General features: G+C 33.2%; 1 protein-coding gene and 1 pseudogene across 1 annotated transcript; one reads left to right on the top strand and one right to left on the bottom strand.

Annotated features, from left to right (window-relative positions):
• Positions 1–249: 249 nt before the first annotated feature.
• Positions 250–1,524, top strand: LOC143606286 (protein DELETION OF SUV3 SUPPRESSOR 1(I)-like). Its single transcript, XM_077082102.1, has 2 exons — positions 250–414; positions 1,250–1,524. The coding sequence occupies exons 1-2, from the start codon at positions 318–320 to the stop codon at positions 1,378–1,380; spliced, it is 228 nt and encodes a 75-aa protein (XP_076938217.1). The 5' UTR covers positions 250–317; the 3' UTR covers positions 1,381–1,524.
• A 16,774-nt stretch (positions 1,525–18,298) lies between these two features.
• Positions 18,299–20,566, bottom strand: LOC143606287 (polygalacturonase-1 non-catalytic subunit beta-like; annotated as a pseudogene).
• Between the last annotated feature and the right edge of the window lie 4,549 nt (positions 20,567–25,115).

The raw sequence follows: 25,115 nt of genomic DNA, 5'->3' as shown, positions 1-25,115 counted from the left end.
AAGTCGAAATGAGCCGAGCTCGAGGGTTTGGGTTGGCTCGGCTAGTTTACAGTTACACCCCAAACTGTACAAAGAAATTGAGAAAGAAAAATGATGATGATTATGTAAGGGAGCATTTATATTTTTGTTTGAGGGATGATTATGTAAAGTTTAGAAAATAAAAGGTCTTTGAGGGATTGACACTGGTAATCGACAGCGTATCATACGCTTTTAACTTTCTTGCTGCTCAATCCATCATAGATTCTTATTCTTATTCTTCCTTCAATAACGATTTCTTCTCGAGTATTCGCCATTCAAATCAACTGTAACCGTAAGATATGGCAACAACGGAGCAACCCAAAGCACCGGCTGAAGAAGCAAAGATCGATTTGTTCGAAGATGACGACGAGTTTGAAGAGTTTGAAATCGATCAAGGTAACTTCATGTTTTAACTATTCTATTCAATTGTAGTTCAGATGCTCAGTTTTCGGATAATTGATTGCTTGTCTTTGGTTACGGATGTAAACGAACACAACCGAATAAATAAGGCCTTGCTCATGTTTGGTCGTTAAGCTTTTATTGGACTAACGAACTTCTAACCGAACCAAATGGACTTGTTCGTGATTCATGAACACAAACGGACAAACAACACAGACGATGTTTTATTTGATTTGGCTACACGAGAATGGTTTGCCAGGTTTGGCTACCAAGCTTGGTTAGTATTTTCGTTAACATTCATATTCATATGCTAATTCTCCTTATAAATTATCACATAATGAGACGTAAACGAAAACGTTATCAAACGTTCACAAACACAGTTGAACGAGTATGGCCTTTGTTTGTGTTCGTTCATTTAATTAATCGGACGAAATTCTCGCCAAGTAAGTTGCCATTTGTTCAGTTCGTTTACAACCCTTATCTTGGTTCATAATTCATGAGGTGCATTAGAATTGTAAGATAATGATGTTAGTTTTTAGTTCAGACTGAAATTAGGTTAAAATCATTGATCAAACCAATGGAATTAGCTTTCTTGTTATTGGATCTTATACATTGATGATAATAATTGATACCTAGAGTAGGAATAGTAAAATCCCTAATATAGCTTGTTATTAGTTAGGAACCAACCCCATACTAATATGCTATCATAATTCATACAGTACATAGAAAGCTTTAATCTTTATGTAATTTGTAATCATTCAATCTATTATTGTTGCATATATCCAAAGTTCTTATGCTACATTCATGAATCATGATGAAAAATATTTTGTAGAGTGGGATGTTAAGGAAGAAGGGAAGGAAGTAACTCAACAATGGGAAGACGATTGGGACGATGATGATGTTAACGATGACTTCTCTTTGCAGCTCAGAAGAGAACTCGAAGACAACACCGACAAAAAGTGAATGAAATCTACAAATCTTGCAGTACTTTCACATCCATAAGTTTATTATACTATTTCTTTAATTAATGAATAACTCGTTATGTCTACTTATTTTCGTGTTTTGCAGATTAATGTATAATCCTTTTGCAACTAACTATTTTCTATATCTAGGCAGTGATAAAACAATAAAACATAACTAAGAACTATGACATGTTCAAAACCTTCCACATGACATAGAACCATCACTCGGGTCAAACCCGCGTCGTCTCTAAGTTAACTCTAAACAAATATCACCGGCTCCACAACTTTTTCCCAAATCAACACAAGTTCTACAAATTGGGCAAGTAGCGGTCTTGATTAGCCATGAATCAACACAATTAGCATGAAAACTATGCTTACAAACTTGGCAATAATCTGCATCTATCACCATTTTTAAAGACATCCAAACACACTGCACACTCCATACTTTTCACTTTACTGTCATCATCAATTTCTTGATCCGGTTTGTAATCATACCATGGTAGCTTGTTTATATCATCTTTTGACATGGTACTACTTCTTTGCACTACAGTACTACTCCCAATGCTCTCTCGAGTCATCCCTAATGTCCTTGTAGCTACACATACATGAATTATGACCAAAATAGCAATAGCCACAAGCAATAACACCACGGCAGTCACAATTTCTAGCAACATGATTGTTCCTGATTTCTAATTTATCAAACAAGTGTATGAACAGAAGATATTTTTGAATGTAGATGTGAAGAAGGGTAATGGTAGTTTGGTGGGCAAAACAAGTTTGATATAATGTTTTATTATGGATTTTTAATCTTTTCTTGAAAAATTAAATGAATCATTTGAAAGCAACTTGAGTTTTTGCTGATGTTGACCAATGATGCCATTTTCTTGTCAAGATAAGAACATAACCATTGTTACTACTTAAACCATTTGGGATGTTGATGCAGCCTAATATACAGCATCCTAATATACTAGCATTAAAACCCTTTTAGCTTTTAATTATTCATTAATAACCACTTTGAACATTTATTAATTATTACTAAGCATTAAATACCATTGATTAAATTTCAAAAATTTAATTTAACATTTTTATTATTTTAACATCTTTATTTTGTGTGTGTAACTTTACACAATATAATTTCAAATAATTTTTAAAGTAATGAAGATATCTGACCATCTGATTGAATAACTTTAAATTATTCCAATAACTTGTTTTTGTAAATATTCTTTTTGTTAGATAACTTCTACAAAAGATGATGAATGTCAAAATATATAATATAACTATAAATAAAAAAATATTTGATAATAAAAATTCTAAATAAATAAGTGTTACTTTAGTCGAGAGAGTTTAAGTAGCATATATAAATTTCAAGTATAATAAATTGAAAGTTTATTGTTATTTAAAATGCATGTATTTAAAAATATTTAATACAACAAATTATTAATTTCACTGCAAGTAATGTTTTTAGAGCTGGGGGCGCTTCTCCATAACGGTGGTGTTGAATATTTGTAATTGGTGGGGTAATGATTCAGTGTGGTAATGAATAGTGGAGATGTTTTTATGTTTTCTTTTAATAATAAAATAACAATGATATAATGATAGGAAATGGGGTTAGAGCATTCACATCATGTTTACTATATTCAGTGAGTGCTCTTTTTATAATAAGAAAATTGGTTTTTATTAGTCCCAATTATTTTATTTTTGCCGACGGTGGTCCCAACTATCATTTTGGCTGGCAACGGTCCCAACTATCATTTTGGCTGGCAATGGTCCCAACTTTCACATACGTTGAATCCACCAGTCGCGACTAACGGAGTACTAACTCCGTTAGGTAAAAGCTGATGTGTCCGTCCTAGTTGTCAAAAACAGCTAACATGGGCATCCTACGTGGACCGGCTGTGTATTATAACCAACATTTTATATTAAACATTATACAAACATAAATTCCCAATTATTCACCCCTTAAATCCCCAAATTCTCTCTAACTCAAGAACCCTAATTCCCCCAAATTTGATGGCATTTTCTTCCCAATTGTTAACCCCTACACATCCAGAACAATCATCATCTAGGTACGTTGCGCTTGACATCGTCTACTCGGCCACATCTCCCTGCACGCCATACTCGAATGTCATGTCCAAAAAGGTCAAAGCCAAGAAGGACGTCGTCCTTTCACTTGATCTACCAAAGCCACCGCTTGTTTATTGCTACACCTGGAATCACGGTCGAAAGAGGTTTAATTGTACTTCCGGTTACGATACGTTCGTGCCCAATTTGAAGGAGGTGGATGTTGTTCAAGTGAAAGTTGAGGAGGATGAATTTGATGATGGTGAGGTTAGGGTTAGTAATAAGAAGATGAAGGTGAGTCAGGAGGTTAGGGTTTTCTTATGAGCAGATGTACAAGATGATGATGGGCTTATTGCGATCAAATTTTAGTGTGATTAAGGCTTGAGAGTGAGATTGATCCAATTAGGGCTTTAGTGTAATTTAGGGATTTTGATGTATTCGAACGTTGGGGATTTGGGGAGTATGTATAATACATAGCCAGTCCACGTAGGATGCTCATGTCAGCTGTTTTTGACAACTAGGACGACACATCAGCTTTTACCTAACGGAGTTAGTACTCCGTTAGTCGTGGACTGGTGGATTCAACGTATGTGAAAGTTGGGACCGTTGCCAGCCAAAACGATAGTTGGACCACCGCCGGCAAAAATAAAATAGTTGGGACCAATTAAAACCAATTTTCCTTTATAATATAGAGGGTAGTTTAAGGTGTTGTGAGTGGAGGGAGATAAATGCAATATGTTCACCCTATAATTTTTTAATATTTCTTGAAAGTGGTTGTGAGTGAAAAAGAGAGAAAATGTAATGATAAAATTACGAAAAAAATATTATTTAATTGAAAAAAGAGAGATAAAATGTAGTGTGTTTAATCTGTTCACTATGGAGGGGCTTTAAAGCCCATCCACGTCATCGCCACATAAGAAATGGGGTTCGAAGCCCTTCTCTGTAGCGCTCCGTTGTGGTTTAAAGCACCTTGAGTGCCCCAATATATATATATATATATATATATATATATATATATATATATATATATATATATATATATGTTCAAATAAAAAGAAGTTGTTTCCAAGGAATGGTAAGAACCAATAGAATTTTGACATTTGGTTAATGGCCTACATTGTTTATGGCATTTTTGTAATTTTGTATAATTAATGTGTTCATTGATTTAAAACTTTATAGTAGAAAAGGTTAGTATAGTAATTTTGTTTTTAGATAAAACGTTATAATCTGGAGATTGTTAATCAAAATCATATATATCATCACAATATCATCATCAATTTTCATAGTTTCCAAATTTCCAAAAATCTCTCAATCCTCGTAAATATTTAACTGATTCTTACAGATCCTTTCTCTTTAATGAAGATTAGTCTGCAACGTTGTATTAAAAGGGATCTGTGTTGATCAAAACCTAGTTTTTGTAGTGAAGGAAACCTAGAAGTCGATGGTTAGGTTTTTTTCTTCATCGAATTTCATCATTTTTTTGTCGAATTAAAGAATGAGAAATCCCAATTCTGTATCTAATGACCTGGATTATGATTTTGAAATGTTAATCAGATGCTTTCAATATTGACTAGAACGATTTTGGTTTTTTTCTAGGATTTCATCTCATATGCTTGCATCGACATCAAGGTCAGACGATTTCCTTGTGTTATTCTTTAAATAAAATTATCACCTCGTCATCGACATTGATTGAATTATTGATTTCCGTTATTGAGTTAATGACTTAGGAAAAATATGAAGGCTTTCGTGTAAATACGTATTCTTGTGAATTTTCTTTTGTATTTATATAAACCTTTACTAATTAATATACTCAATTATGATTTTGATTTGTGATGAAAGTTGGATTTTTGAGGATTGCATGGATGCATATGTCTTTGAAAGTTATTTGAATGCATATGTGAGTTTTGTGTTTGTGACTATGTATTGAGAAATGGGTAGGTGCGTTGGTATAGTTTAAATGTGGTTTTGTTTAATTTCCTACTCTTCACAAACCTATCACATTGTTTCTTTCAAGATTCAAAAGTTTTTTTTCATTGTTCCTACACTGCACAAGAAAGTCCTACACTCCACGAGTCAGAACTACACGTTTGTGACTGTGTATTGAGAAATGGGTAGGTGTGTTGGTGTAGTTTAAATGTGGTTTTGTTTAATATTCTACACTTTACAAACCTATCAAATTGTTTTTTTAGGATTCAAAAGTTTTTTTCATTGTTCCTACACTACACAAGAAAGTCCTACACTCCACCAGTCAGAACTACACGTTTGTGACTGTGTATTGAGAAATGGATAGGTGTGTTGGTATAGTTTAAATGTGGTTTTGTATATTTTTCTACACTTCAAAAACCTATCAGATTGTTTCTTTTAGGTTTCAAAAGTTTTTTTCGTTGTTCCTACACTGCACAAGAAAGTCCTACACTCCACCCACCAGAACTACACTGTATACTAAAATGTGTCGACATACACACTCTAAACAATTATTATATAAGTTGTCCAAATAACGAATATTAAAAACTGTGCATTACTCCCTACACAACACAGTGTAGGTAATATGGTTGTGTGCAGGATTATGTCAGTTCAGAGTTTAAAAGTGCAGGTAATCTATATTCTGTGTAGGACTATGTAGGTTCATAGTGTAAGTTAGCTTGTGTAGGTGACATGTATTATATGCAGTAATATATATGAAAGGTGTGTATGTAACTTCTATTCTATGTAGTTATATATAAGAAATTGCGATTGTGGTTTTGCAGATGACTTAACATACATGATCAACAACTATTGATACTTATGCAGGGGCAACGATAATAAATTGGGATTACGGTTTGCATAGGTCTCAACTAAGAAAGATCAAAAACTATTGATGTTATGAAGGAAAGTTGGTTAGTGCTGTAGAATAGTATATATATTGTTAAGGAAAGTTACGGGTGGTCTAGTGTGTATATGGTATTTTGTATGTAATGGTATAATTTGTTAATTAAATATTGTATAATCTTTTTATTGCTCAGTTTATCTTCGGTACTGATGTTTTGTAATTTATATAGTCTACATGGAATAAAATTAGTGAATGGTATCTATGTATGGTATGTTTTTGTGTAGAGAACGTTCAATCAATAGTTTCATAAACAAAACTAATATTTCCATATAAAAAACTTATGGGATTTTACCATGCTACCTCTATATTTAGTTAAAAAGAAAAAAGGAATAGAAAATTTCTTATTGGTTGTATCCACTTCTCTCATTACTCGCAATAAATTGATTTCTCTCCTGAAATTAAACACACACACACACACACACACACATATATATGAGTTATGTTCAATAGAGAACTCCAAAAGGAGAACTGGGAACTCCTTCCCAACCCTTGATCAATTCCTCACATGCTGATGGTGCACCCTTAATCACCCATATCACATTATTTGTGTAAGAGAAAAAAAACCCCCCAAAAAATAAAAAAAACAGTTAAAAAAATTATAAAACAAAAAAGAAGCGAAAAAAATAAAAAAAGTAAAAAAAAAACAAAATGTTTATCTAGTATCCTCGGTTCAAAAATAAATTTAAAAAAAATTAATTTAAAAAACATAAAAAAATTTTAAAAAAATATTTAGAATCCCCGTTCCAAAAAAAACACGAACTCAGTTTAACTTTCGGGTTTAGTGTAGCTTTAAGTGGATTTAGGTTCTTTTAGTTTGGTGTGGGGGGGGGGGGGGGGGGGAGGGGTCAACACTTTTACATTTAAAACAAAAAATCTCACTAACATTTTACATGTAAAACAATACTTCATGAAGATTTTACATGTAAAATAACATTTTTAATTAACATTTTACACGTAAAATAATCTCATTAACGTTTGACATGTAAAACAAAAGTTCTTTAAGATTTTGCATGTAAAAATTAATATTTTACATGTAAAATAACACTTTTTATTAACATTTACACGTAAAATAGAAAATCTTATTAACATTTTACATGTAAAACAAAAGTTTTTTTAATTTTTACATGTAAAATTAATATCTTACATAAATAAAAAAACTTGTAATTAACATTTAACACGTAAAATAACAAATCTCATTAACATTTTAGAAGTAAAACAACAGTTATTTAAGATTTTACATGTATTATCTTTATGAACTGTTGTTTTACATGTAAAATGTTAATGAGATTTGTTGTTTTACGTGTAAAATATTAATGAAAAGTGCCCCCGCCCTCCGCAAGCTAAAAAAACCTACACCCGCTAAAAGCTAAACTAAACCCAAAGGCTAAACTAAGTTTGAGTTTTTTTTGAACGGAGACGCTAAATGCTTTTTTTTTTGTTTTTTTTTACTTTTTTATATTTTTTATTTTTTTTATTTTTTTAATTATTTTTTTTGATTTTTTTGAAGGGTTTTTTTTTACCGAGGATGCTAGATAAACATTTTTTTTTTTACATTTTATATGTTTTTGATTTTTTATTCATATAATTTTTTAAATTTTTTAGATGTTTTTTTTCTTCTACAAAAATAATGTAATGTAGGTTATTGAGGGTGCACCATAAGGATGTGGAGAATTGATTAATGGTTAGTTTCCCAGTTATCCAATAAACCCTCCCCCTATATATATATATATATATAAGAGTACAAATATGAGGGCCCACCAAAACAAAACAGGAGCATCGATCATTGTGAGCCTCCCCCCCCCCCCCCCCGGTACCCCCTTAGCGATGTGCAGGGTCAAAGGCGCCCTTCGTCGCCCATAGCAACCTATGTTAGTGTAATTTTGGATTTGAAGATAAGGAAAGTACTAAGAATGCTCTTATGCACTACACACCTTTTATGTATAATACCTCAATGACACAACACCCCCATAAAAGAGTTATCCACCACATGCGACCTTATAGTTTTGCGCAAGTTTGTAGCTATTGGCCATTGTTTATTTTCTTTCTTTCACTTGTTTAGTTTTTGATTGGTGGAATTATAGTGAAAGGTAATTATTATTATAAAGTACAATTAAGAAATTTGGTGTTGCTAAGTTTTTATTGGCCAATTGGCGACACCATATTGGTCAAGGTATTTTTGTTTTTTTCTGTTTTACTTCCGGTACCGTAACTGACATAACGAAAACATATTGAATGCCAGTTTTGTTTTCTTTTCTATTTTAATTCCGATACCGTAATGAATGTGACAGAAACCAACCTAATTCGAGCATACTCACCACGTTTGTTTTAGCTATGGTACCGTAACGAACATAACAGAAATCAACTTAATGAAAAATTTTGTATTTGTTTTTTTTTGTTTTAGTTCTCCTACTATAAAGAAACATGACGAAAACCGAGCGATTTGCCTCTACACTTAACTGTAAATACAAATATGATGATGAAATGAATGACCTCTAGAAGTTACAAAGTGGTATTGATAAAGACATAAGTATTCATATCACCCCAAGGTTATCATTTTAATATGCCTAGAGATGTTGTCTTGTTAAAAATCTTGTCTGAAAAAACCTAATAGGACACAACCACGACAAAGGAAAAAAGTGTGCAACATGGAGTCTTCTTTGAATGTTGATTAAAACTTTCTTACTCAATGATTTATTGCTTGATCCCCTAACATGTAGTTCTTTAAGCTAAACAATGATGCATAATGCACATCCTCATCTCTCGTAAATAATTTTCACAAGATCAATGCACGTTATGTCTTACACACTCTGCATCTACAAGACTAACCAAACTCTATTTTATGGGTTAGTAAAGATAAACTTATATCTCTGGTACCTTGAAGGTATCACAACATTTATATTTTGTTTAGCTTCATTACATGTCCCTTTACTAGAAACAAACTATATCTTATTGACAATTTTAAATGTCTAATTATGTAAAAGTAGTAAAAACACTTAACCAACTGTAATTGACTATGGTACTTTTGGCCGAACAACTTCCAATGCTTTGATTGGAGATGATAACGGTAACTTGTTCTATATTAGAATGTTCCAATATCTTTTTAATATAAATTGATTGATGTATAAAAATATCATTATACAAGTGATTGACCCGTATACCATCTCTTCAGGAGACACAATGTTATTATCAACATACATAAAAATATTTCTTAACATAATATTGTTAATTTAATAATTTTTTTGAGCCTGTAATTTCACTGTTTCATGCATTTACAATTCGTCATGAACTTCCTTCCATGTTGCCCGATCATGTATAAAATGCATTGTTCGAAAATTTTTATAATCCGTCATCGATTTCCTTCTATGTTGACCAATCATGTATAAAATTTACTTTTTAAGAGCTCGACAAATAAACACCATCTACTTAGCACAACATTTCTATATCATATTCAAACATGTCGTGGACAGTTATTTCATTTTCATTTCATACTGTACTATTCTTGTTCACAGTTTATCAAATATCACTACATGCTTATTAATCTATAGGAATTACATCCTTAAGATGTTTACTTTTAAGCACTAAACCTTGAATTTGTATATTGTAATTATATCATTCTCGAGTTCTTACTTTATATGATTTTGTCAATTTAAATCCTTTAGGGATTTAATGCAAATTCCATTATCATATATCTAATATCCATTAGATGCATATAAATTCTCTCTTGTATTACCATATTAAATGGTTGTTGCATCCACCACTTTAATATATATATATATATATATACTAATTTACGAAAATGCTTGTGCCAACAATCTTGCCTTAAATTGAATAAATTCATCTTTTCTTATTACCTTTAGCACAAAAGACTAATTTGTATTTAATACATGTGACATTCGTCACTTTCCAAACCCGAAATCCCAACCCGTTTTAAAAAAAAATGTTTTAAATCAAACCTTTTGTTATTAAGAAAAGATGTCATTTTTTGTTTCCTCGTAATTGTATTATATAACCGACCATGTTTGTTTTAAGATGCATACTTATTAATAAAAGAATGTTTTAATGTAATAACCATGTCCCATGCTTTTCATTTTGTTCTAAGATCCTTAACGGTGTTTAAATCGCTTATTTTATACTCGAAATTGACCTAAACAAACTACAGGGACTAACTTTGCCAATAACCAAAGTCTGGCCGAAACCAATCTACTCGCCCCACGCGGAGAGCAGGCTGTAGCCGGCCTCGTAGCGCGGCCCAATGACCACATCAACTGAATTTTGATTTTTAACGTTTTTGGATTGTTTCGATCGTTTAAGCCCTGAACTCGTGTTTCTTCTATCCAAATCGATCAAGACCTGAACCATATTTATATTATCATTCACTAAACTATTTTCATCACAAAATATATTAATTTAGTTATAAAATTTTAAGTAAATTCAAAAGCAACCAAAATATATTTTTGCATTAGATTCTATTGGTAGAGCCTTGTCATTCTCTAAGACCCAATCACCACCCTTGGCCTATAACTACAAGTCCGCTCATCCATTCTTGGCTGCTCACCTCTTCCTTTCTCTCTAACTTTCAGATTTGATATGCATTCTAAGTGTTCTTGCCTAAGTTGAATTTAAAAGTCAAATAGAACAATTACTTGCTTTTCAATCCGATTTGAGTAATGTTTTGGGATATTTTTAGTTTGTATTAGCCTTATATATATGTTTCATCGTTTCCCTTCTTCATCCTTGGTTTATTAAGGTGTTTTTGTCATCCTAAGGCATGTCATTGCTTATTAACGACTATTTTGACGTGTTTTGAGATTTTGACTCGTTTAAAGTTTCTTTTTCATTTGATTTTTTTGTTGACTCTTGGACCTTGAGGATTTGTAATAATATGGTAAAACAAATATCGATATTACACAATAAGTGGCATAATATTTCTTCATCAAAAACCATTCTAAAACACCAAGGACTTAGGTTCTAATGGTGTTTCAGTTATGAACACAATTTTGGTCGTCAAAGATTGGGCCATAACTTAGTAATAACAAACTAGAACGGTTCAAGACCAAAGACTATGATGAACTTCATTTAGTTTTGGTTCCAACGGCTATTTAATTTTTCTATTTAATTCATTCGTACGGCTTCACAATCATTGTTTTATTTTTAATAAGCAGATCTGTACCAATTGAGAAAAACGGTTGTTTTAGCATATCTCGAGTACTAATTTGGGGAAAGTTTCTAAATGAAAACTTTCATAACATTCTAATTCAATATACTGTAGATTTTTATAATTTTAGAAAATTTATTTATAGTTTATAAATATTACTCAAATCAAGGACATAAATAGTCCAAATCTGATTAAAATCATTTTGTTTGTTTTCATACATTAGATATGGTATACTATTTGGTTAACCATTATTAGTTACTGTTTTGTAATTATTCTTCATGTTAAATGAAGTTTGGAAACGAACTTGGGCAAATATTATGTTCCAGGCCAACAGTACCGAACATTCGTTATACCTGTTTTGATGTCTACACTTGTATTCGGTTAAGACATGTGTTTTACTTAGATGTTGATTTATATGAATTTATTTTCTGTTTTCACACTTTGGATAAATCAGAACTGAACTCGATCTAATATCGAGTGTCGGACCCATTAATCCGGACACTCGCTTAACTTATAAATTTAGTGGTTTCTCTTTCGACTTCTTGCACCATGCAACGAACCGAACCCAATACTCAATTAGAATTATAAATATCTAATGAAACCGTCTTAACTACATAGTTAGCATCATATTTTCCCGATTCTTTGTTTTTATGAATTTATACATACTTGTATCTTCTCATTTTACAAATTAAACCCCAAAACCCCCCAAATTTGAATTCAAGTTTGGTTTATTTACTTTTATTTATTATTTATCTTCCGTCACATTCCCAATCCTAAACTCATTTATTTCTCGGATTCGCTTGTTAAAAACAAAACCTTCTCGTTCGCTCGCCTAAGGACCGGCTCGTCTATTTCGTCACTCACTTCATTTCTTGGTGAGTAGTCAGACTCCCCTTTTTACGTTTTTATACTTTTAGGGTTAGCATGCGTAACCGTATTCAACTACACATATTAAGACCTCAATACTAAACCCACAATTCCTCGCCGTGTATACACGAATAATCACTCGATCACGTGTTTATGCCTCATTATGATTGTGCTTAAGTGTTTAATTATTGTTTATGGTTTGGCCTAATCCTCATTAAGTTTGATCATATGCCCCCTTAACTATTTTAGCTTTGTGCTAATAGAATAGGGCCTCATTTATTTATCCAAGTATTTTGGTTGTTACCAATTAGAAAAGGGCCTTGGTTATTTACCTTACATTTACAGTGATTGTTGCGATGTTCTATTTAGACATATGAATTGTGATTTTGCCTCATTATATACATGTAACAAAAACTAGTGTATTGCTCACCAATATTCGCGTTGATCAAATCTATTTTTATGCATGCTGCAGGTTTACTTTAAGGTTGATTATGAAGATTGAAAACTAATCACTTAGATATACCTTTAGGATATTCTAATGAATTAAATATTGTTGTAATTGTTTGTATTTTGATATTTGAACAAGTTGTACTTGAGTTACTGAATGAAATGAATAAATTAATTATCGTCACTTAATAGTGTCATTGTGTTCATGTCTAATCAAACGTCTCACCACGGCATGTCCCACTGCCATTTAATTTGGTCAGGGTGTGACAATATGTTTTACAACTTTTAGTTGTATGGACTACTTGTCCAGAAAAAAACTTCTAGACATGATATATCATTTCATGTTCTGCCTCATTCGTGTATAGATTCGTGAGAGAATACAGTTATGCCTCATTTGCGTTATCATATTTTGGTCAATTATTTCACAGTTTATTTATTGACATAACTTAGTTCTCGATTCTCATCATTTTCATTATTTCAAGCACTATATTATATACAAAAATAACATCGATTTTGTATAGATTTCATATATTTCTAGACATGAGATAAATTATTGAGATTTTGGTTAATTATTTCATAGTTTATTTATTTACATAACTTAGTTCTCGATTCTCATCATTTTCATTATTTCAAGCACTATATTATATACAAAAATAACATCGATTTTGTATAGATTTCATATATTTCTAGACATGAGATAAATTATTAAAATATTTTTATTTTCAGGTTTCTAAGGTTCTTTTGGAACCATCATGCCTATTGTCTCTTCAAGAGACTCTTGTTGTATACCTCTACTTGACCATATTCATTACTTGAGTACGTGTTTCCTTTCGTGGATTTTTATTCATGGTACAAACGGGTCTTCCAAGCTTTAGGCATTCCGTAGACTCATTAATTTATAGTTGTTCTGCCCAAACGCTAATCTTAACCAGAGCATTAATAGTTGGTTGTCACACCCTAACTTGGGCCAAGAAGTGTGACCAATAACTGGTACATGTTTTGTAAATATATTAGAGTTACGGGTTCATTTTAGCGAAAGACTTTGTTTATAATAAAATATTAATTTATTTCAAAAACTTTTTGGATGATAAATACCCGAATGTTTGATTTACAGTTCTTATTTGTTTTGTTTATAATATTAAAAACTAAGCCATCTTCATATAGCGAGCCTCAAATTCTATGAGTGACTCTAATTCTTGCTACCTGTGCTAACTCTGTTTTTCTAAAATGTAGGGGGAAAATACGTCAGCGATTAGCTAGTGACACGTTGGCTGACTCTTAAAAGATTTTTTAACAGTCGTCAAAATACAAATATAGTTATCTATTACAAACTCAGCAAGAATGTCTATTATTCCCGGGATTTGTAACACTGCCCTACACACAATTAAAGAGCCCCGCGAGCCACGTAGCACCTGTTAGGAGAACTTGTTATGGCTGACTTTGTTTGCATGCCTGCTTAGTGAGGAATGTTTGGCTCCAAACACATGTGTAATTGGTCTGAGTTGCTTGTATTTTATAACTTGTATTATAATGATTTTAGAGATCATGCAATCTCATGCAAATGTTTATTTGACTCTTTGTAATAAACAACATGTTTACTATAATAGTAAAAATGTCTGTCTATAAAGGTTTAACGTGTTCACTTGTGATTGTCTGTTTTGAATGATTTGATGATCTCGTTTGAAAACCCTTTATGAATGAATGATGCTTAACCTGTATTAAAATAGGTTTACATAAATATCCGCATCATATCTTGATCTTGCTACAGACCTTTAGTATAGTTTTGATAGCTTTAAACTTTGATAGATCATATGTTTGAATAAATGTTTCGACATCTAGTCTTTTTGTTTATTTACCTATTATGTGTTGTGTTTCCTCTTCATGAAGAAACATCTATGATAAGTTTCTTCTTCAAGAAGAAACGCCAATTGACTATAACCTTTGAATGTATAAAGCTTATGTAAACATAAATATGATCAAGGTTTGGGCTATATCCCTTGACTATAGTCTAAGCAATATAATATTATAATAAAATAATAACTTAAGCGGAACCCCTACCTTATACGGGTATTTGGAGCTTACACACCAAAGTTTGAACGAGCAACATTTCTACTTTATATCGCAATACTGGGGCTTAAACCGTCAGAACTTCGGATCTTGGCACGTACTATGAGGCTATGCATGCAAACCAGGGCAAGGTGTGTGAGAAATGTGTGTTTGGGGTTGTGAGGAATGAAATCTAGATCCCGCCCCTTTTATAGGTGAAAATGGGTTCCATCGCGTATCGCGATGGACCCTTCTCTTGAGTCGTTGCATATCGCGATGTTAGAAAAATGACATGTGGCATGCTGACTCAGCCCTAGCATCTGCCACGTGCCACCCAGGTGTGACACGTGTCGTTGAGTCACGTCGGTCCATCGCGTATAGCGATAATCTTGTTCTGAGTTCATAGCATAGCACGATGGGTTCATGTATTCGAATTTTCACTTTTCGTCCTTTGTCTTTGGTAACTTGCCACGTTTTAGTCTTGCTTCCATTTCCAAAAATATACTAAGGCGACTCTCAAGCGACGACGCGAGCGTGCGAAGTGCGCCATCAAAGCGTCACATTGCACCCATCACCCGTGCCTGTGCGCGTCGGGTGCTTCACCCTCGCTTAGACCACTGAGTGTGTATAGCCACATTAGAATATTATCATATGAACTCATCTACTTATAAGGAGCTTACATGTTTTGTAATTTACCAATGTGGGAGAAAAATTCTCTTTCAATTTATACCCATGTGGAATGACTCCACTTTCTTCCCTCTTCAAATGTGGGATGAATTTATTTTTCTCATTTCTTCAATATGGAATGCTTCCATCTTCATAATTTTGTATTTTTATTAATTATTTTTGAAGAATATTTTTGGTCCTTTATCTTATTTAAGTTGTCAAATTTGGACCGGAATTCTGGGGATGTTACAATGATATATGTGACTTTGTTGGTCATTCTCTTTAGGCTAGTGAATGCGCCACATAATTGATGTCATAATCTTGTTAAATGAATTAATGTGTTGTCTTTTGGATCATACTGTTTAGTTTGAGGATCATTGATTATTCAATCTAACCAATTTTATTTTCCAATTGCTTTTTATCTCTTCTTTATGTTGGAAATATTGATTCATGCAAGAAATAAACCGAGTCGTGAATAAATCCCTCATGAATAGCTCTGTTTATACCCAATATATTTTCCAAACCTTGTTTTAGGTACGTACCCATCTTTGTGCGTTGTTGTGGAGGAACCACAACATATACCGCACGACCAAAACCTTAGATGGGAAGCATTTGGTTCTTGGCCGAAAAACCAATCATAATGTGAAGGAAGTATTGAACTTACTGGCGAGATGTGAAAAAATATTTGTAAAATCATATGTACCCACATACGAACATGAACTTTAATTTGCTTTCATAATCATTAGCTTTGCAATTAATTGTAGATGTGTAGTGAGCTTCTCAACAAAATTAAATCGTATATATGGAATATTAAATACTTATCCTAATAATCATTAGTCACTTGAGAATTAAATTCACCGTTACTACGTATTACCAAACTAAATATGTAAATAGGAATAATGTGTTTGCTATCTTATTAGTTAAGCCACAAAATCATGCAAACGTAGAATGCAAATAACCATTTACTCGATTAATCAATTTAAAACACTAGTATCATTTCAGGATACATATATCAGACAACCATTTCCAAAATATTTAGAGATTCACATCCTATTTTAGTTGGTATATTATTAACTTTCATTTAGTGTAGAATTTCTTGTTTAACTATTAGGAAAAATATTTCAATTCTTTCATGCATTCCACATCGTTAATGATTCGGTATGGTCTAACCGGTCATACCAGTAAATTAAATAACCATGAACCACAAACTTCTGGTTTATGATCACATGCGTATCGCTTTTTAATTTAATGTATATAAGTTTACATGTCTTGCAAGATGTTTGTTTTGAATTTGACATGTATGACAAAGATGACACAATAAAATTTTGTTTTGTTATAAAAGGGTATTAGAAACTAGCCAAAAGGTTGGTTCACCCCTTCCCTCTAGTTTGTTTTCTTGTTCAGGTGTGTACCCCTTTGTTTTTTAAACTTACCACACAACATGCATGCTTGAATTAAATATGTTATAGGTATTGATTTTGAAATCCACCCGTCTAAAAGTTGTGATGGTTGTACGTTTCTGACTTTTTGGTATAATCACTCACCGCTTTTTCGTAATTTCAGGATGTATGGCTCTATGCAGACGTTTAGTTAGATTGTCTTTTAATAAAAATGAGTGAAACTGCTAACTACATATTTATAAAAAAAAAAGTAGAAGAAGAAACTCGTAATGAAACAGCGTGATTTGTATCGGTAGATAAAAACTTGTGTTACATCATGTCAATCCGCCTAAAATTTTATCATTTTTAGCTTCACATTCAATTCATGTATCATATATAAGGCGCTATTTAAAAATCTTGTGCTAAATCGATAAGATGTCTGATTAATTAAGAGGTAACCTCTAAATTATTTAGTTTTTTTCTGGACGTAACCACTAAAACGCTTTAGAAGTTATTAAGAGATATAACCAAACACGGTCGTCTACCTCTAATCGATTTAGAAATATAAAAATCTTTTAGTACTTTATTGTCTTGAAAACATTAAAGTATTACTCTATGTAACCATTTATCAATACAATACAATTTACATCATTTCTTTTTTTGTTGAAAAGATGGTTAAAAATGAGTTTTAACAAAACATGTCCATGCACACATAGGTTTCATGCGCGCTACTGAAAACATACTTAATTGCTGACAACTAGAAGGCCAACATCAATTCATTCTAAACAAAATTATGCGTAGTTGACACCATGAATGCGGATGCTAAGGTGTAATCTATGATGAGTATAAGGGAGCCACTTGGTTGGCATGCTGCCCAAAGTACAATTCTAATTCATACGCCCAAATGCCCAATGTGCTCAATCATGCATTTTGCCAATAGTACGTTGCTTTCTGAGCATGCTATATATCATCCCAAATTCCCAATCATATTTTTTGATCGTCTGGGGGTAAGGAGAGCACCCTTCATCCTCATTGCAAAGCTATGCAATGTTGCATGTGTCACAAGGATGGCAAGCGCCTTTGCTTTTAGTGTATAGATGCATGCCGAGTCTAAGTCGATCCAAGCCTGACTAGACACGAATTTAACTGAGAATAGATCGTTTATTGTTTGTTAATTAATTTACCAAGATTTTTAATTTGTTTTCATATAGATTTTTAATATAGTTTTTATATGTAACAAAACATGTGATATTTGGTTACTTTTATAATAGTTTTACATGTAATAATTTTATTATATAGAAAATATATATCTAACAAATCAAGTAATCCAGTGAGAATTGTAGCAAGCGTCAAATTAGACATACACTATAGTTAGTATTTGTGAAAGGACAAATTGATAATGCTCAACGACAATGAAGCTCTACGATCTCAAGACAACAAAGTTATTGTGAATTTATGATAATGTATGTTTCAACACACAATTCGGTCTTCAATCTGCGGTGGTCCACGTCATGTCATTCTCAAAAATCCAATGGCAAACTTCAATGCTACCCGGACCCGATCCAAGTGCGGCAAAAGCTCCATGAACCGGGCTCCATGATGACGTGTCTATATGACATATGGCGACACCGGTGTTTATCTTTGCCTTGCTAGACACGTCAAGTATATCCGCCACGTAGACTCTTACTTTCGGAACCGAGTGACAGTAATAGAGTAGGTACGGGTAAAGACTTTGATGGCACGACACTGACTTCGTGAGTTTCCCACCGTTGACCCCATTGACTTCCCCGATCATTACCTTTTTCTTTGACCCTTTAACATTCTCCGTGGTCCTAGCCACTACATCATGACCCAAAACCGAAACCGTGAAGTCGACCATGTCTTCAATCGAGCCAATGCATTGCTTGGTCTCACCTGGGCTTGGTGCCCGCTCACATTCTGAGAGCGTGTTGGTCAACACATGCTCCAGAACCGAGTGGTCTTGAGCCTGGAAAACTGCCTTCACGTCAGACAATTTGTCAGTGGCAAACGGTAATTTTGACGTGATGGCTCGGGGCAAAAAGGACCGTCTAGGATTTTTGTCAATGATGTCGGGCATTGTCATAACCGTCCCTTTCTTTAACATTTTTTCTCTAAAAAACTTGCCCGGTTCAACCCATTTATTAACTAAACTGCTACCTACCTTCATCGAACTGTCTTTCGAGTTCGGCTTTGTGTATCGACCAAATGTAACACCAGTTTTGCTATACTCTTTGAATGTGGTATTCAAAGCGTATATGCTGAAACCGGTTCTTTGACTCGTTGACCCTTTACCGTACTCCCTAAATGAGTCAGACCCCGGGTTGAATGACTTCCCATAGTTAACAAAATTCGTCTTACCCGAATCCGATTTCCTCCCATAGGATACAAACGTATCGGTACCCGTGTTTGCATTGTCACGATAACTAACAAACGTATCCAACCCGCCGTTTCTTCCACTGCCACCATACGCTCTAAACTCGTTTGTCGGGTTATTCCCATCGGTTGCGTACGCTTTAAAACTATCGTTCGCGCCAACACCAAACTCGCTGTAGTGCGAGAACGTGGACCCAATTACATTCGACTCGCTACCATAGCTGGTGAACCCTACCGGAATATTGTCCCCGTTCTTGCCATAGGTTGAAAACCGCTCGTTCCCAGAGTTCGTGTCATTGACATAAGTCTTGAACGACATTGGGTGGTCGATCCCATTACTGGAGTAAAACGTGAACCGAAGGTCTGGTACATTGACACTTTGCATGTACGAGGTGAAGTCTCCATTGCCGCCAGTGGCACCGGAGGCGTAGCTGGTGAAGTTGGTTGTAGCCACATTGGTATGAGGGTCATAGGAGGTGAAGTCTTCATGGTGATCCATAGAATCTCCGCTATATTTAATGAAACTGTTTCCTGCAAATTAGGTAGGGTTAAATTTCATCTTGAGTTCTGCATTAGAAGTCAAACAGACAATAAGCTGCACCGCTAGTCTTTTTTTGTTAAGCTAGGGTTAACTATATACAAAGTAGGGTTAAATTTCACCATTAGTTCTTTTACATCTAAAGGCAAACAGATAATAAGCTGCGCTGCTAACTTTTTTTTTTGCCTTTTTGGTGAAGTTAGGGTTACCTGCAAAGTTAGGGTTATTTTCCGCTTCCGAGTAGGTTTTGAAAGCGTGTTGGCCGCCGGTGTGGTTGGTGCCATAGGTGGAGAATACTTTGCCGTTGTAAACGGCAAAGTTAAAGTCTTTGGATTGGCCATGATTAGGGATAGTGGAACGGGAGAAGCAGAATAAGTTGGCGGAAGAGCAGAAGGAAGTAAGGTGTGATGAAAGAGTGTGGTTGGAGGCTAGTTTTGTAAACAATGAGAGTTGTAAGGGTGGAAGTGGAGATGCTTTGGATAGAAGAAAGTCAGGGATTGGAAGTTTGCTGTAGATTTGGGTCTTCCAGTAACGGATTACATAAGATTTAGGTGAAAAAGGGTTTGTTTTGGTTGATAAATCTTTTTGTTGTTTCTGATAAGATAACCTGCATGGAAAACAAGTAGTAATTAATAACATGTTAAGATAAATTGCATGAAGATGAAGAGAAAGGAGACAATATTATATGGAACTTGCAGTTAAGGATGACAGAAGTAAGAACAACAAGTAGCAGAGGTTAAGGTTGAATTTGACTCTGGTGTCCATGTTTGATTTGATTTGTGTGTGTGTGTTTGGGGGTGGTGGTGAGATTTAGGGAGGGAGCTGAAATTAAATGCTATAAATTGAGATTTATAAACATAAAATTAATTTCACTATTATCTACTTACAAGATACCATCACATTTCACTCGTTTTAAAATCTAAATAATTTTAAATTTAGAAATGGTGTCGTGTTAACTTGACTTTTAGAAAAAAGTTCATACAAAAAGTAGGTACCACGACTAAAATTGTATGTTTTATTTGTGAAATATATTGATGTACTTATACATCCAGGGAAATAATTATATAGATGATTTTTCTTATTAACTAACTGCAAAGGCATGCTGCTCTCTAACTCAAAATCTTGTAATTAATTTGTTATCAAGCAAATGGCCGGTTTTTGTAAATGTGTGTTGTCAATGTATAAAATAAATTTGTATATACAAAATTTCCAAATAAACCAAGTATGTTTTGGTATCCTATGAAAAGGTTTGAGTGATTTGGACAATCCATTTTCATTTCAATGTGTAGTTGGGAATTGCACAATATGGGCATAGTTATGACTCACTTCCAAGTTTTAAATACAAATTAAAGCTACAAATGAAAGGCCAATATGGGTGCTTCTTGGGACACTTTCTTTCACCTTTCCCTTTTTAACACCACCTTCAAGGACCATGCTTTAGTTTTCTATCAACTGACCCTAAAATTAGTTGACAAGTTAACATAATCACATTACTTATATTTAAGGTTGTTAACAAACCTTACTTTCTTAGATTGTTAGGTGAAACTTGCAAAATTAAAACAAAATAGTTTATTTCTCTATCTCCGCTTTTTCTCTAACATTATCTCCTCTCTTATGTGTTTACAAATTTGTATAAGAATAAATAGTAGTGTATATGTAAATATTAATTTTTTTAAATATAATGTTATATTTAATGAATGAGCAAGAACAAACAAATAATAAAATAGATATATGCATTTTTATTAAATATTTGAGTTAGAGGTGGTTAAAGATGTTGTGGTTACGGATTTGCATAGGTGGATTGGCGGTAGGTCTGAAGTGAACAGGAGTTGGAACCGGAGTTCGTTGTTACCGGTTGAGTTGAACGAGATGGATTTGTGTCAAGAGTTGGTGCGTGATGTAGTGACTTTAGACCGGCCTGATGTTTGGAGATGGCACGGTGAGCGGGATAAATGTGTTCGAAAGTTTTTAACTACATGGGTCCATCAGAGGAGCAGCTAGTGTTTCCGTGGAACAAGTGACTTCCGAGAAAGTTTTTAACATTTTTATTTTTGTTGGAAGGCTTATTTGAACAGACTCCCTACTAAGGAAGCCTACAAGCGAATAAATGTGTTGGTGGGACTAATCCTAATTCAAGAAATGTTAAAGATACTCCCCCGCTTTAAATGTATTTTCCTCTAGTAATATAACACTAACTGAAAGTTAAACTCGTTTGATTTTTAATGACATGGAAAATATGTGTTGGATTGTTGGAAGAAACTACATTTAAAGTTGTAATGGTTTGTAAAAATTTCCTTAATTTAGATTAAATCGAACAAATGTGCAAACCTTGTTAGTGCCATATTACTAGAGGAAAATATTTTTGAGCATGCCCTCGTGCATATCAAGTCTACCACAAGTACAAATCAAGAGCACGTGTAATAATCGCATGCACCAGCCAAACCAAACCCAAGCATGACCTGTGCTTAACAATCTGCGAAAAAGTACAAAAAGGAGCATGTGTTGTACTACATAGGGACCAGGATATGACTGTCACTTTTACCCGAAATCTAACCCAAAAAAACCCGTATCCAAACCGAAAAACCCAAAGTTATCAAAATCTGATCGACTGCTGTCATTCCAACTATTATGGATCAATTGCTTATTGTTAATTTATATTTTCTGTTTATTATTAATAGAAAACGTAATCGAACAACCAAATCATGCCTGGTTGATAACGATTATGGTTTGAGTTAGTTTTACTTTTCTTTTAAACTGTTTTATTAAGTTATATTGGTTTATTATTTGATTATTTATGTTACTAGCAAAGAAGATATGTTGTTTTAATTTTTAACAATGTAGGTTTTAATTTTTTTTGTTTTTTGTTTTCTAGGATACTCGAAACCCGATTAACCCAACCCGAAAAAACCCGGACCCGAATTACCTAAACCTGAAAAACCCGTGAGAGATTTGGGTTGGGTTTCGGGTCAAGGATTAAAACTTTGAAACCCGAAGAACCCAACCGAAAAAACCCGAACATGAAAAACGAACCTAAAGAGCACCCCTAGACCAGGATGGGTCGTGCCTCACCCAGATACGGGCCATGCTTTGTGCATCAGTGAGCCTATTCAAGACCATGCATGTTGCTCATTAGGGGAGCCGATTCATGAGATAAAAGCACACTCTTTCATTCCTCTACTCCATAGAACTGAATGGATGAGAATGTGATAAACCTAAAATTTTTCTTTTCTATCCCTTTCATGTCCCAGTCTAGTGGTGACATCACATTAATTTTCGGGATGAAAATTCTTTTAACAAGGGGATGATGTGACAATTGCAAATTTCAGGTTAACCCTATTAACTAAACCCAGTTAAATCCTGTTGACTATGTCTATAAACTCAGTTAGTTCTGTTAACTATGAGTATGAACTCTTGTACATGTGATGTCATGTATGCGTATATTTAAGTCAACGTGTCATTGGTGACTTAAACAAGGATAAGTTACTAATTATAACTAGGATAATAAACTCGTCTTGCATGTTATAATAAACATGTCATATAACATGTATGATAAGTATAATGTGCTATGTGATTAATATCTTATTTTATGGTTATTACATGATGATGTGATTGTAAGTAAGCTAAATGATTAAATAGGTTATATTATATGTCATGTAACATGTTTATTATTTAAATGGAACCTTAGTTTATGTTACATAGGAAATGTTTATTAAATTATGTACCATGTCACAAATAAATAAATAAAAGATAACCTAAGTATCATATTCATTAAATCAATCATAAAGGGGTTGTTAATAACAAGGATGTTACAACTATTGGATGCCAACACCTTTTCCTTTCCCTTTTCCTCTCTGTTTGGCCGTGATACCCACACACACACACATACTCTCATTTTCTTTCATACAAACAATCATCTTCAAGTATCATTTTCAAAACAAACAAGTTGGTGATTATTAGTAAACAAGGGTTTAAGCATTTGATCAAGCAAAGTGAGTAGATTATTATGTTTATATGTTTCTTTTTCTTTTAATTCATATGAACCTTGTATCCAAATGGTTGGATCATGAAAGGGGATGATCAAAGTTTGACAAGTAAAAAGGATTTTTGTATGTGTCTTGATTAGTATTTTTGAGTCTTTTATAAATACATATGTTTTTACTTTTCTTATGAAATCAAATGGATAAAAATAAGACATGAAATTTGATTTGGTATGAATGTTTCTTGATGATTTTGAATCATAAATGTTTCTTGATGATTTTGAATCAAAAAGATAGAAAAGTTGTGATTTGTAGTTGATTGTGGTTAAAACTGTTTATTGGCAGATTAGATGTTACGGATTTGGATTGTTGATAACTTGATGATATGTTTGAGTTTTTGATCGATTTTTAATTCTATGAACATGTACTTTGAATCTAGTTTTTAGAAAGTCTAAAATCTTAATTTTTGGACACTGTTTGAATACTTTTTATTAATTTACAAAATCAGGATGCAAATATAAATTAGAGAAAATAATTCTGAGTTGAGTTGTAAATTTCATAACTTGATGATAAAAATAGATATGGATATAATTCTACTTCTAGGATGTTGTAAATTGAATTAGGAATCTAGTCCAATTGGTCTTGCATCAATTGGACAAATATGGAATTTTGGACAAATTTTTGATTACTGCTGTGTTGTTGTAGAAATATAAATCATGTTGTTGTAGTATATGAATATTCTGGACGAATTGGTAAATCCAAAAATTGTGAGAAAAATATATGTTGAACCTAATACTGATGTGTACATGTGTGATTTATTTGGTAATTTAATTGTGAGTTTTGATTGATGAGAAAAATCGGTTTAGGTGGTATAAATTGTTAAAGGTGATAAAGGTGTTGGTTGAATTGAGATAATTTCAAATTGTGATATGTTAGTTGTGGTAAATTAGAACTTTGACTTTTTAAGTCAACTTAGAACTAGTTGACTAAATAGTTAGTCTTGCTTGTGATATTGTGAAAGTGTATTGATCATAGAATTGCAAGGAATATGGCTAAGTGTGTATACTTGATGATTGATTAAGTGTGACTAGAATTATAAGGTAAACATTCTAAGTCCAACCTTTTAGTCAAAGGTCAATATTTTAGTCAAAGGTCAAAACTTTAGTCAAAGTCAACTTTAGTCAAAGTCAACTTTAGTCAAAGTCAACAAAAGTCAAACTTTGGTAAAAAGTCTTTTTAAAAACAATGGGAGATTGTTGGATACTAGTGGTTCTAGGAACCATCCCACAAGTTACTTACGTACTTGCATTTTTAGGGTCTTAGCACGTAACGCATTT

The sequence above is a fragment of the Bidens hawaiensis genome, unplaced genomic scaffold (assembly GCF_021521415.1).
Source record: "Bidens hawaiensis isolate Kalapana, Puna unplaced genomic scaffold, B.hawaiensis_p1.1 tig00074041_1, whole genome shotgun sequence".
Lineage (NCBI taxonomy): Eukaryota > Viridiplantae > Streptophyta > Magnoliopsida > Asterales > Asteraceae > Bidens > Bidens hawaiensis.
Note: the sequence above shows the minus strand (reverse complement) of the source record. Positions and strands in the feature narration are given on the sequence as shown.